Here is a 12,659-nt window from a genome sequence, read left to right as displayed (position 1 = left end):
ACGGCGGGGATCGCGTTGAAGGATGCGCGGGGGGCGGCGGGCGACACCGGGATTGCGGGACCCCCGGTGCCGGTCTCCTCGCGGCGCCCTCGTGCGGGCGGGGCTGCGGGGCCCCGGGTGCCGGTGCCCCCGGTGCCCCTCGCCCTGCCCGCGGAGGCGGGGATGGCTGCGGCGGGAGGGGGGCAGCCGCCCGGCCCGTTCGTGTCCCCGCGGCCGCGCTGCCGGGTGGGGCTCGGCGGCTCCCGGCACGGGCGCGAGGGGGTCGTGGGCGCTGGGGGCAGAGCCCCCCCCGCCAGCGCTGACCCACCGAGAGCAACGGGAAGAGTCTGGCTCCTGCAGGCATCCACCTCCCGGTGCGCCGGGGCGGGCAGGGGTCCCGCTCCCCCCGCCAGTCCCGCCCCTCGCATGTCTGGGTGCGGGAGCGGCACCGGCGGCGCGGCGGAGGTGGGGGGGCCCGACAGGTGCCTGTCGCCCCCCACCGCCTCGGACCGGCAGCAGTGACACCCCCGGGTCGGCAGCGGTGGCTCCCGGGGCTGCGGGGACAGTGGGGCGTGAGAGCGGAGGGTCGCACCGGGAGCAGAGCAGTCGGGGGTCGGTGGCCGTGGACGCTCAGCCCCTCCCTCACGCCCTGCGCCGGGGCTGCCCCTGCCCTCGCCGGCGCACCCACACCTGAGAGCGGATGTGCCGTGGGGACGGTCTGGGCTGGACCCTCCCGGGAAGGGGGGGCTGCGTGCCTGTGGTGTGTCCACGGACCCCTCCACGGGAATCTGCGCCCACTGCCATCGCCCACCTCTCCGTCCCTCGCTGGTGCGAGTGCCCAGGGGTGTGGCGGGGACAAGCATGCAGCCAGAGCATCTCCTGATGCCCGTCGGTGCAGGGGCTCTCCTGGGCTCCCCCCATCCCACACCCCTTTGTGCAGGGCGGGAGCAGCCCCGGCAGCCCCCTCCCCTGCCATTGAGATTGTGTCGCCAGGCGGAAGCTCGGGCCCCATAAATCGTGCGTGTGTGCGACGTGCCGAGGCGCAGCACAATGGCGAGGTGCTGTGCTCGCCCCACCACGCTCGGCATCCGCCTGCACCCCCCTGCTCTGCCCGGACCCCCCCCCCCCCACCCCCAGTCTCGTTCCCACACTGTGACATTGCCACGACATCGGCGGGTGGGACCACTCCCACCCTCATCTCTCCACGAGCAAGGGTCCCCACCCCATCACCACCGTGACCTGCCGCTGCCCCGACACCTCTCGAGGGACAGGGCGGAGGGGGTGCCGGCGGTGCCCGGGCCGTGCCAAGCCGGGGGTGTCGCAGCCAGATGCCCGCACCCCCTGCGCAGGCGTGTCTGGCGCGGCCGCGAGCGTCCGGCTCAGGGCATGGGCGGCGCGGTGGGGGCGGCTGCGGCAGAGCCGTGTCCCAGGGACTCCGGAGCTGATATTTATTGTTAGGCAGTGCGGCAGCTCGGACGCAATTATAGGCGCACGGCAAAGTGTCTGGATTAGATAAATTACGGGGGGAATTAGGCTCCCTGGGCCGCAGCCTGCAAATCCCAGCAACCCTGCTGCAAGTGGAGCCATAAACAAGCCCAGCGCGGCCTTGCGGGGCTCTCTGGGGAGGAGGGGGTTGCTGGCTGCGGCCACTCCTTGAGGGCAGTGCCTGGCACCCCAGAAATTTATTTTATCTCCTGCCATGCTGCCCTGGGTACCCTGTTGCTGCCCTCGGTGGGACAACAGGATGAGGGGCAACCCAGGGAGCAACCCCATAGACCCCACTGTGGTCCCGACGGTGCCTTGGGAAGCAGGGGGCTGGTGGCAGCTCAGCCCCCTGGCCACGCAAGGAGTGGCTGTGGGTGCCAGGAGGCCAGGAAGGGTCACCAAGCAGGCAGAGCACCCCTTGTGCTGTGGGTTTGGGGTGTGTTGGCAAAGCCCAGGGGAGGTGTGAAGGTGGGATCCTCAGATCCTGCTCCTGCTCGGCCTGGTTTGTTGGTCCAGCTGTGCCTTCCATCCATCTGTCCCATCACCTCCACTGGTGGCAGCCAGTGAGCCCTGGGGGTGTGGGATGACCCTGGACTCGTCCCTGCCCTCCACTCCCCAGTCCTGCCAGGAATAGGCCTGGTGTTGTGGGACAAAGGTGCAGGACAGTCATGTCCACTCAGCACTGACTTCTGGGGGGCCTGTGACCCTGGGGTGACCCATTGAGCAGGGTCAGGGGTTCCTGGAGTGTCCCCAGCCGAGCTGGGCCCTGGCATGCTGGTGCCGGTGGAGGCTACCTCCCTGCTGGGTGTTCCAGATGCCAAGATGGGGACAGCAATTTGTCCCTGTTCACGGACACAGACGTGGCCAGCGCTCCCCATACTGCTGTACCCCAAGAAGCACCCCAGAGCAGGCTGGGGTGTGCCACGCTGTGCCACTGACTCCGGTGTGGGGACTGAGGATGCTCGTACTGAGGGCACTGGGTGCCAGGGAGGGGGCAGAGCGGGGGGGTGCTGTGAGATGGGGTACGCAGGGTGCCCTGGCAGTGGTGCGGGGGTCAGAGCCCACTTGTGAGCCCCCCATAATTTATCTCATCTGGCACTGTGTGCAGGCCCCCAGCTCACGCAGCCCCCCCAGCACCGGCACTGCCGCCACGCTCACCTCTTCAAAGGTGGCTTTTATCTGGCCGAGACTGCGTCGCAGGCGGTGAGGGCTGGGAGAGGGCTCTGGAGAGGGTTGGAGTGGGCTCTGGAGAGGGCTGGAGCGAGCTCTGGAAAGCCCCAAGGCGGAGCAGGCTCACTGGGGAGCATCTCACACAGGACTGGAACCACATCCCTGCAGAACAGGTCTGGAGGGGCCCGGGCTCCCCTGCAGCAGCCAGACCCCAACACCGGAGCTGTGTCTGGCTAGATCCCCCCATCCCATCCGCTGGCACCCGCAGGGCTGAGGATGGAGTCACCCACAACAGGAGGCACCAGCGGGTCTGGGGGCATCCAGCAGGAGGTGCTGTGGGGGTGCGGGGCAGTTGTGCCCAAGCAGGGGCGGTTCCGTGCCTGCTTGTGGGGCTGAATGTGGGGACAGTGCCGACGACACCACCCCTGGCATCCCTAGGCTGGCTGGGGGGCTCAGCCAGCCCCCACCCCATGGCTCTGCCCTCCAGGCTGGTCCCCAGGGGACCACAGCCACCCCCCCCATCCACGGGTGCTCGCCGCGGCTCTGGAAGGAGCGGGTGCCCATGGGCAGAGCGTGCCGTGCCCCGTGAGTCACGGCGCTGGGCGGCACCGAGCCCCGGCAGCGCGGCCGGCGTTCCCGTGGGAGAAGCAGCCGCGGTGTCGGGGTGCAACAGGGCCGGGGCCACCTGCTCCTGCCCGGGCTGGTAATTGAGTCACCGGTTGCAGATTGATGGTTTAATTAAAACCCAATTAGAAACCTCATTGATCTTGTTAGCTACACGGGAAGGTGCCGGCTTTAGCCGGGATTACGGGGATTGCATGGCCGTCGATAGTGACGGGGGTTGTTGGGGGCACCTGTAGGGTGGTGCTGGAGTCCCGCAGTGCTTGGGGAGGCCTGTGCCCGTCACCCCGGTGCTGCCCGGTGGCACCTCGGTCCCTCCACGTGGGGAGCAGCCCCCGCCGGCCCCCCCCCCCCCCCCCCCCCCCCCCCGGAGCCCCAACTCCCCACGCAGGGAGGTGGCCCCGGGGACACCGTGTGCCGGCGATGCCGTTAGCGCCCGCGCCTTGCGGCTGCGCCAGGCGAGGCCGGGGGGGCTGTGCTGTGGCTCGGTGCCACCCGCGTGCGTGGGCTGCGTCGCAGGCGCTGTCTGCCGAGCCAGCGCGCGTGTGCGTGGCCGTCTGGGCGCCGTGACTGTGCAGCGCTGGCTGCGTGGGGAGGGCTGGCACGGGGGGGCCGCGCTGAGCCCCCCCCCATCTCCCCCGCGGCGGAGCGGTGGGTGCAGGCGGACGGTCGGTCTGTCTGTCCTTCCGTCCGTTGGGGTGAACCGGCCACAGCGGACGATGCGCCTTTGCCTCTCGCTGTGGTGCGGGGTGACGGGAAGGGGACTCGTAAATCAATGGCACTTTTTTGTTCCCTGGGTGATGGATGGGCCCCGGATGCGCCAAAAGGATGAAGGCGCTGGAGCCAAACAAAGAGCCTGGCTGTGCTGGGGGCTGTCCAGTGCTGGGGGGCACCGTGCCGTCACCACATCGAGGACACCCCGCATTGCCCTGCTCCTCACCACTGGCACCACCAGTGTGGGGTGCTGAGCCCAGCTCTGGCCCTGCTGCCCTCCAGGCCTCTCCAGCACCATGGGAATGAGTCTCCGCAGTGTGGGGGTCCAGACAGGGGTCTGGTCCCCGCTGTGCCACTGCTGCCGGGGCGTGCTGCAGTGCACCAGGCGCTCCCCAGCAGTGTGGGAGCCAGTGTGCGGCACGCAGCCCGGATTTATGGCAGCAGATGGGAGCGGAGCGGCCTCCCAGCTCACCGGTGGCTGCGGCGTGCCAGGTAGCCAGGGTCCCACCAGGGTCCCTCCGGTGCGGGGCCGGTGGGCACTGAGCCCGGGGCCGGTGCTGCCAGGGGACATCCATCTGCCCAGCATGACAGGCTGCTGGAAGGTACTACTGCCTCACCAAGCCCTGCTCTACAAACGCAGTCGTGCAGAAGTGATGCTGCCCGTTCTTCTCTTGCACTTAACCCTTCGGGCACTGCCAGAGCCCACCATCCCCACCGGCCATGCCATGGCTGCTGGAGTCTGGGATATCGAGGGTCCATCCCGACCCAGGTTGCTGGTGCTTCCCGATAGCTGTGGAGTTGGCAGGGACCAGGCAGCCCATGCCTGCTCTGGGATGGGTGCCGGTGAGAAAGGAGGCAGAGTCCCTCTCTCAGAGTGTCTGTTCCTGCCCTTCCACCCCAAAACAAGGCCCATGGGCTCCCTGGATGGTGCTGTCAGCAGATCTTGGGGCACTTGGGCCGTGGCACTGTGGGGGCTGCCGGGTTTGGGGGTATCTAGCTGCGTGAGGAGCTGCTCTGCAATAACCGTGCAGGAGCCAAGCGTGGCAGGGACACAGTGTTGTGGCCAAAGCTGCTACTGGGGTCCTCTGGATGTGCCTCGGGCTGTGGTGGCCCTGTGGCTCTCCCCATGTGGGGCCTTTCCCCAGCCACTCCCAGTTTATGATGACGCCTGTGGGCTCCCAGCATGCCGTGGCAGCTGGCAGTGTCCGTGGGATTCGCTACCATGGGGCCCTTGCCACTCCACCTGGGGCTCCTGTACCCTGCCACGGGTGCTGGTGTCCCCCAGCCCGGGGGAGACTTTGGTGCCTCGTTAGCGAGGCTGTTTATCAGCAGCCACACTTCTTAATGAGCCGTGGCTTAACGAGCCCCAGCGTGGGGTCCCAGGGGACTGTGCCTCGGCGCTGGGTGCCACGAGGGAATGGGGGGTTACGGCTCCCCAGCACCCCACGACAGGGTGTCTGTCACGTGTGATGCTTCCTCTAGTCCCTCTGTCCCATGGCACAGCCGCAGCCCGGCCGCGGGGAGCCCCAGCTGCCGGTGCCTGCCCCGGTGTGGGGCAGCTGGTATTGGGGTACGCTGGCGTCCCAGCTCTGCGTCCCGCGTGGAGTTAATTGCAATTTTCTCCTTGGGGCCATTTCTTTAATAACAAGCCTTTTTCTCCCCCCGCCCCCCTTCCCACCACATCAAAGGGGGAAGATGAAAGGTCCCGGCGCCCGCTCAGCAAGGGTGGCTGCCTCAGCACCTTCCCGGCGGAGCAGTTGCCGGCGGGTGCCGGGATGGGCTCCGGAATAGCGGCTGCGCAGCGAGGGAGGGGCCGCGTGGGGCTGCGCTCCTTGTCCCACGGGTGATGAGTTCTGCCGTCAGCCCCCCCATGTTGCCCCCCGGTACCGGAGGCGACGCTTCTTGGGCCCCTCTTTGCCGCCCGATACCGCGTCCCGCTACGGTTCTGTCTCCGACGCTCGGCTCCGGGTGCCGCGGGTGCTGGCAGGGTGCCGGGGCTCCCCAAACAGCGCCGGGGGCGGTGGTGCAGGGTGGGGCGTCTGCACGCGCAGCCCTGCCCGCTGCCTGCCCAGCCCTGCCGGGGAGACCCAGGGAGCCGCTCGGCTCCGGGAGGGGTGGTGGGACCCCCCCCCAAGGCCGAGGGGACTCGGAGTGATGCGCTGGGGGCTCACGGTCTGGGGTTTGCCCTGAGAGGTGGGAAAAGGGCCGTGATCCAGAGCGATGCGCCGTGAGCTGGAGCTCCACAGGGGAGCTCGGCCGCGTGTGCCGGGATGCTGCGGTCCGTGTCCTGCGGGATGCGGGCGAGAGACCCCTGAGGCAGCGCTGAAGCGGGCGGCGGAGCGTGGTCCGGTCAGGGTCCGGTGCAGCCGCGGCGGCTCGGTGCCGAGCCAGCGCCGGGTGGTAATTAATTGGCAGGAGCAGGGGGTCAGCGCGGCGGCGAGGATTACCGCGGCCGGGATTTCCGTCGGGCGCGGATTAGGAGCCAGCGGAGCCTCTCCTGAGTGGATCTGAGGGGATTGCTGCTCCTAATCAATGTAAATGAGGCTCCCCCAGGGCCACCCTTTACGGCATTAACGAACTAACGGGATTAGCCAGAGCAGGGTGAGAAATCCTGGCTCCGAGCTGCGGCGCGTGCCAGGGCCGTGGTGGGCGGCAGCGGTGGGTCGGCTCCAGGCTGCTGGAAATGGGGAATGCCAGGGAATGCCAGGGAATGCCGGGGTCCCCCGCACACCCGGGGACTGTGTCCCGTGGAGACCCTGGTGCCTGTGGGACAATGATGCCCTTCTGGGTCTGTCTGTCCATCGTGCTGTGTCCGTCTCCTCTTTGAGGCTGTCAGCACGTTCCCGGCAGACCCAGAAGCGCCGTCTCGTACGCCCATGCTCTTGCCCATCCCACCTATGCATGTGGCTTGGCACCCGTCCCCAGCAGCGGCTGTCCCCCCCCCGCCCCCCCCCAGTCCGCCCGTGCCCTCCAGGATGGTGATTCTGCTCCACGGGTCCGTGAAGCTGAGGTTGTGCAGGGGTCCCACTGTGTCGGGGGCTCCAAACAGAGGTTGAACAGGGAGTATCACCGTTCCCAGAGTTCCAACCTTCGCTGCAGCCTGCCCCTTGTCCAGCCTCTGGATCCCCTTGGAGGAGGGCAACACTGTCTGGGGAGGTGCAGGGCGTGCCCCTGACCTCCCGTCCCTGCTTTCCCTTGCAGCCTGCGGCGGGAGGGCTACACGGTGCAGGTGAATGTCAATGACTACCTGGACATCTACTGCCCGCACTACAACGCCTCGGTGCCCGAGCACCGGCTGGAGCAGTACGTGCTGTACATGGTGAACGCGGAGGGGTACCGCACCTGCAACACCAGCCAGGGCTTCAAGCGCTGGGAGTGCAACCGGCCCCACGCACCCCACAGCCCCATCAAGTTCTCGGAGAAGTTCCAGCGCTACAGCGCCTTCTCACTGGGCTACGAGTTCCGCGCGGGGCAGGAGTACTACTACATATGTACGTGGGGCGCCGGGGCGGGACCCCCACACAGCCCCCAGCCCCAGATGGGTCCTTTCAGGTGCCCCCACCCAGTTGGGCCTCTCTGCGTCCCCAGGGAGGACCCCCTTGTCTGGTTCCCCTGCACCCCCAAAATTGGGCAGCTGTTTCCCCCCCAAGAGTGGGCAGCTGGAGCTCTGGGAGGGGTTGAAGGAGCAAGGGTGGGGGTACATGACGTGGGGGAGAGATGGGGATGTGGGGAAAGATGGAAGGAAGGCTGGGGGTGTGGACAGGGATGCCAGTGCATGATGGGGTGCTGGGGGATGATGATGTAGGATGCAGGATGCTGATGCAGGATCGGGGTTCAAGGGTTGCTGCTGCAGGATTGAGGTGTTGGTGCCAGATACTGGTGCTGGGTTGGGATGCTGGGGCTGATGGTTCAGGACTGGGGTGCTAGTACTGGGCATTGGTGCAGGATTCGGGTGCAGGTGCAGGATTTGGGGTACTGCTGCATTCTCCCAGCCCAGAGCGCACCCCTGAGCAGGACCAGACCCCCCTCTGCCCAGACCCACCAAGCCTCGGAGTGCCTGGGGTTCAGGTCACTGCCACGGAGCCCCTCTCAGCATGCTCTTGCCTTGCAGCCACGCCGACACACAACCATCGCCGGGCCTGCCTGAAGATGAAGGTGTTCGTCTGCTGCGCCTCCAGTAAGTACCCCCGTGCCCACCCTGGGGGCTGTGGGCGAGCGGGGGCGGCGTGGCTGGCTGGCGGGTCCCCCAGGGCATCCAGGGAGCGTGACCCCCGTCCCCTCTCTCCCTCCACAGCGTCGCACTCCGGGGAGAAGTTGGCGCCCACCCTGCCCCAGTTCACCCTGCGGCCCGAGGTGAAGATCGAGGACCTGGGTGAGTCAGGCACAGCCCCCGGCCCCGCAGCGCCGTGTCCCCGCCCCCCGCCGCCGCCCCTGGGGCAGCCCCAGCTACGGGGTGGGGGTTCGGGGCCGCCCCGCTGCCCTCCTCACCCTCTCGCTCCTCCCCACAGAAAACTTCAACCCGGAGATGCCGAAGCTGGAGAAGAGCATCAGCGGCACCAGCCCCAAGCGGGAACACTTGCCCCTGGCCGTGGCCGCCGCGCTCTTCCTCATGACGCTGTTGGCCTCGTAGCTCCCGGCGCCTGCGGGGGCCCGGCCAGCGCCGCTCTGCCGAGTGCGGCCCCCCCGACCTGCTGCCCCTCGTGAGAGCCAGCGGGGAACCACCGCGGGACCACCACCCCCTGCCCGGAGAGCCGCCTGCAGAGCTGCCCCGCGGGGCAGGGATCATGGCACGCACCGATCCGGCTGGACTCGCCTCCCATCCCGCCAGTGGATTGCGGCCACGTCCGCAGGGATGCGGCTGGGTGCGCCGCACCTTCCGCCGACACCGTCCCGGGGCGCGGGGTCCTGCCCGCAGCCCCCCCGGTGCCCCGTGGCTGCCCCGTGGGGCGGGGGAGCCCGGTGAGAGCAGGGACCCCCGGGGCCGGGCAGTCTGTACATACCCATATAGATGTATACATACTGTACAGAGAGCGACTACAGAGATATATCTATACTGTACCATAGGCAGCGGCGCCGGCCCTGGGCTGGCTTGTACATAGTCGAACGTGTTGGATTTTTCTCGTCTTCCGTGAAGACCTGACCTATGCAAACGCACAGACACTTTTTGGGGAAAAACAAAACAAAACAAAAGAAAAAAAAAAACATTCTCGATCTTTTTTTCAAGTGCTTTGGCTGGTGATTTTCATATTCTGCTCTTAGTCTATAAAAAAAAAATAATAAAAGGATAAAAAAACGGACCCCTGTCACGGTGGCGTGCAGCACTTCCAGCCCTCGGAAGGGCTCTGGCCCTCCCGGGGGGGCTCCGGCCGGGACAGGCGTTCAGGAGAGCGCTGACCTCCGCCGTGCCACCCGCCTTGCCAGGCACAACAGCTCCATCCACGGGCTCGGTACCGCCGGCAGGGGGATGCAGGGTGCTCCCCACCACCGGCTCTGCTCCCCACCGACCCCCCAGCACCGACAGGGAGCATCTGGCAGGGACCCGGTGCTTCCCACAGGAATGCGGCATGGACAGAAGAGCGCCTGCAGGTAAGGGCAGCGCGGGGGGCCCTTGGCACGCAGCCCTGGGGGTGCTGGGGTGGTGTTTGAGAGCAGCGGGAGCAGGAGAGCCTTCCTTGCCATCCTCACCAGCTGCACGGAGTGAGCAGACATGGGGTGCTGCAGCCCCATGGGAACTCCGGCATCACCCCCCCGACGCGTCTGGCTCTGCCGGGCATGCCGGCTCCTGCCTGTTTTGGGGGGATCTGGCATGCGCTGGCAGCTCCTGCGGGATGGGGGACGCTCTCATCTCCCCCACAGTGTCTCCAGCCAAGGGGATGTGGGGGGCTGGGTTGTGCCTGGGGATAGGGTCTCATCTAAAGGGGGATGTTGCTGAGGCAACCAGACCCCCACAGCCCCCACAGGCACAGGGGAGTAGGCGTGGGCTCCTGACCCTGCAGCGTGCGGGGCTGGGGGAGCCCAGTGGCCCCAGGGAGGGGACAGCCACTTTCCTCCCAGGGCAGCTTGGGATGAGGGGCTGCGGCCCCGCTCTCGGTGTGGATTCCTGGGGAAAGGGGTCCGCACAGCCGTGGCGGCGGGGCAGCCGCTCTCCCCCACCCAGCCGGCGCTGCTGGGCGGTGGCTGGGTGTCCCGCCGGCCCGGGCTTGTCCGGGTGCGGGAAGAGCCGACGAACCCGTCAGACGGGTCCTGGGAGCGCTCCCAGCAGGCGCCGGCTTCCCCACGTCCCCCCCCGTGCTCCGACAGGCCTGGCCCGACACGGAGCTGAAGTCCCTGCCATGGACCCCCTCCCGGGGTCTTGAGGTGCCCCTGGCAGCTGTCTGCTGACCCAGGGCAGGGTGGGCATGGTGTGGCTGGGGCAGCACCACCGCCACTGCCAAGGGCCATATCCGGCCAGGTGCTGATTGCCAGAGACTGGCCACAGTCCCTGTCCCCGGGTGGTGCCATGCTGGTGGCACGTGGCATAGTGAGCCTGGCACAGCTCAGGTGACCAGTGCCCTGGAGGGGTGCAAGAGCTGCAGTCATCGCCCTGGCATGGAGAGCTCTGCCTGCAGGATCCCTCCTGCCATTTGCCTCGACCCTGGCACCACTTCTTGTGCATGCGTGGCACCACCGATGGCTCCGTGGGCACCGGCCACCTGGCTCAGGTCCGCTTCATGCCCTAGGGCTGAGCACAGCGGGACAGCCCAGACCCACCAGGAGTCCTCTGGGGTGCTGGTGGATGGGATTCCCAAGCGCAGATGCCCCAAGTCAAGTGGGGGGCCCTTGTTGGGACCTCAGTGCTGAGGTCTGAGTGCCCCTTGGGTACTTTGGGGTTCCACAGCCTTGGCAGCAGATCCAGGCAGGGAATGTGTGCCAGGAGCAGCCGTGTGGCACAAGGTCCTGCCTCACCTCAGGACAGCTCCCCTGCCCAGTCAGGGCTCTCTGCCCAAAGGCATGAGGTCCTGGCACAGCTGGACAGCCCTGGGGCTGCGGCTCTGCCCCCACCAGGCTGGCATCGGGCCATGCCTACCTGCCATGCCTACCTGCCGGGCTGCACGCAGCCGGCACTGTGCGTCACCACGGCCTTCGCTCCCGGCCACGAACTGGACGGCTCCTCTTCCTCCCCCAGCCTTGCACCGGTGATGTCAGCCCAGTCAGGGGCCGGGGCACTTCTGGGTATCCCCAGCCAAGAAACCATAAACACTTTGTCACGAGTTCAGCGGCCTCTGGCCAGCCCCACCTGCCCCACACGGAGCACCAGCGATGTTTACAGCATAAAACGGCTTCACCTTTGTCCTGCCATCATGGGCACCAATCCCAGCCCATTGTCACCTGCTCCCAGGTGCCGTGGCCATGACCACGTGCACCGTGTGCGCACCACCACCAGCACTCCCAGTGCCACTGCAGGTGGGCACCCACCCTATGCGGGGTGCTGCCCACCCTGTGCCCCCACCTCTGGGTCCCAAGGAAGGTAATGGGGCACCTCTAGCCTCAGCTTGTCCCTCAGACTATCCCCAGCAGGGGACATGCGCTTGTCTTTCCACTCCTGGTCCTCCACCAGTACTGTGGGCCAGGCATGGTGGTGACACTGGGTCTCGGTGTGTCCATGTGGCCTCACTCCCAGCCCCTTCGCTGTGTCCTGGTGGCCTCGCTCCAGGGCTGGGGCCATGGCAGATGGGGCAGGGGAGCCCCTTGGCCAGTGGAGTTGGGTACCACATCCCAGTGCCACAGGATGGATCTGGCACGGTGCCCCAGGAGGCTCATTATGCCCCTGGCAGGGCCAGCACAAGGCTTGAGCACCAGGGGCCGCCCAGCCCTCCCCCATCACTGCTCCCTGCCTTGGTTTCCCCAGGCACAGTCTGTCCCTGACGTGGAGGGGGCAGTACCAGGGCGATGCCGGGACCACGGGATCGGTTCCCACCACCATCTGGCTGCACCCATCCCCGTGGCCTGCACGTGCCACGCTCCAGCTCTGGGATGCCAGGGGTGTTCCCAGGAGGTGCTCCCCTGTACAAGCCACGGCAGCGCCGGCGTCCCGGGAACAGAGGCCTCGCACTGTCATTATGGATGATGTCAGGCCTGGCCACAACCAGGGAGGATGAGAGAAAAGCAGCCAGTCCCCCTCCCTGGGAGCGAGGGCGTGGGGAGAGAGGCTGGGATGCGCGGGGTGCAGGTGGGATGTGGGGCACCCGGCCCCACGGCCTGGACCCGCACGATCCCTTGGCTGTGGGAGCCACAGTCGCTCTCAGGTTACGGTGCCGGCGCCTGCCGGAGCCCCTGCCGTGTGCCAGGGGAGCGCTCCGCGCCCGCTGCGGCACAGGGCATGCAACATTACCCACAATCAATGGATCATTATGGAATAAACAAGAGGAAAGTTGTTTTGCAAATGCGGCTGAGTTATCGCTTCACAACACGCGGCGAAGCGTCGCACGCCGGCCGGGACACGGATGGATCCATGTCAGAGCAAATGGGAGCCGACAGCGAGGCACCGCGCTCCCGCCAGGCAGTGGCAGCGTGCCCATTGTGCCCACCCCGGCTCTGAGCCCAAAGCCCCTCGTCCTGCACCCACAGGCCCCCACCCTGCACCCACAGCCCCTCACCCTGCACCCACAGCCCCCTGTTCTGCACCCACAGCTCCCTGTTCTGCACCCACA

General features: G+C 67.4%; 1 protein-coding gene across 1 annotated transcript; it reads left to right on the top strand.

Moving 5' to 3' along the window:
• The first annotated feature begins 7,185 nt into the window (after positions 1-7,185).
• Positions 7,186-9,266, top strand: LOC121672444 (ephrin-A3-like). The gene is made up of 4 exons (XM_042045088.1): positions 7,186-7,460; positions 8,081-8,146; positions 8,264-8,341; positions 8,478-9,266. The coding sequence occupies exons 1-4, from the start codon at positions 7,286-7,288 to the stop codon at positions 8,597-8,599; spliced, it is 441 nt and encodes a 146-aa protein (XP_041901022.1). The 5' UTR covers positions 7,186-7,285; the 3' UTR covers positions 8,600-9,266.
• The last annotated feature ends 3,393 nt before the right edge of the window (positions 9,267-12,659 follow it).

This window comes from Corvus kubaryi, unplaced genomic scaffold (genome assembly GCF_017639235.1).
Source record: "Corvus kubaryi isolate FWS band 111438036 unplaced genomic scaffold, C.kubaryi_AGA036_p1.0 62156, whole genome shotgun sequence".
NCBI classification, from domain to species: Eukaryota; Metazoa; Chordata; class Aves; order Passeriformes; family Corvidae; genus Corvus; species Corvus kubaryi.
This window is presented reverse-complemented; position numbering and strand designations above follow the sequence as displayed.

Excerpts from the sequence above, each read along its gene's own strand:
- LOC121672444 (XM_042045088.1), top strand. The coding sequence starts at position 7,286 with ATGGTGAACGCGGAGGGGTACCGCACCTGCAACACCAGCCAGGGCTTC. Across the intron at positions 8,147-8,263 it reads GTTCGTCTGCTGCGCCTCCA|CGTCGCACTCCGGGGAGAAG; the intron begins GTAAGTACCCCC and ends CTCCCTCCACAG. Across the intron at positions 8,342-8,477 it reads GGTGAAGATCGAGGACCTGG|AAAACTTCAACCCGGAGATG; the intron begins GTGAGTCAGGCA and ends TCCTCCCCACAG.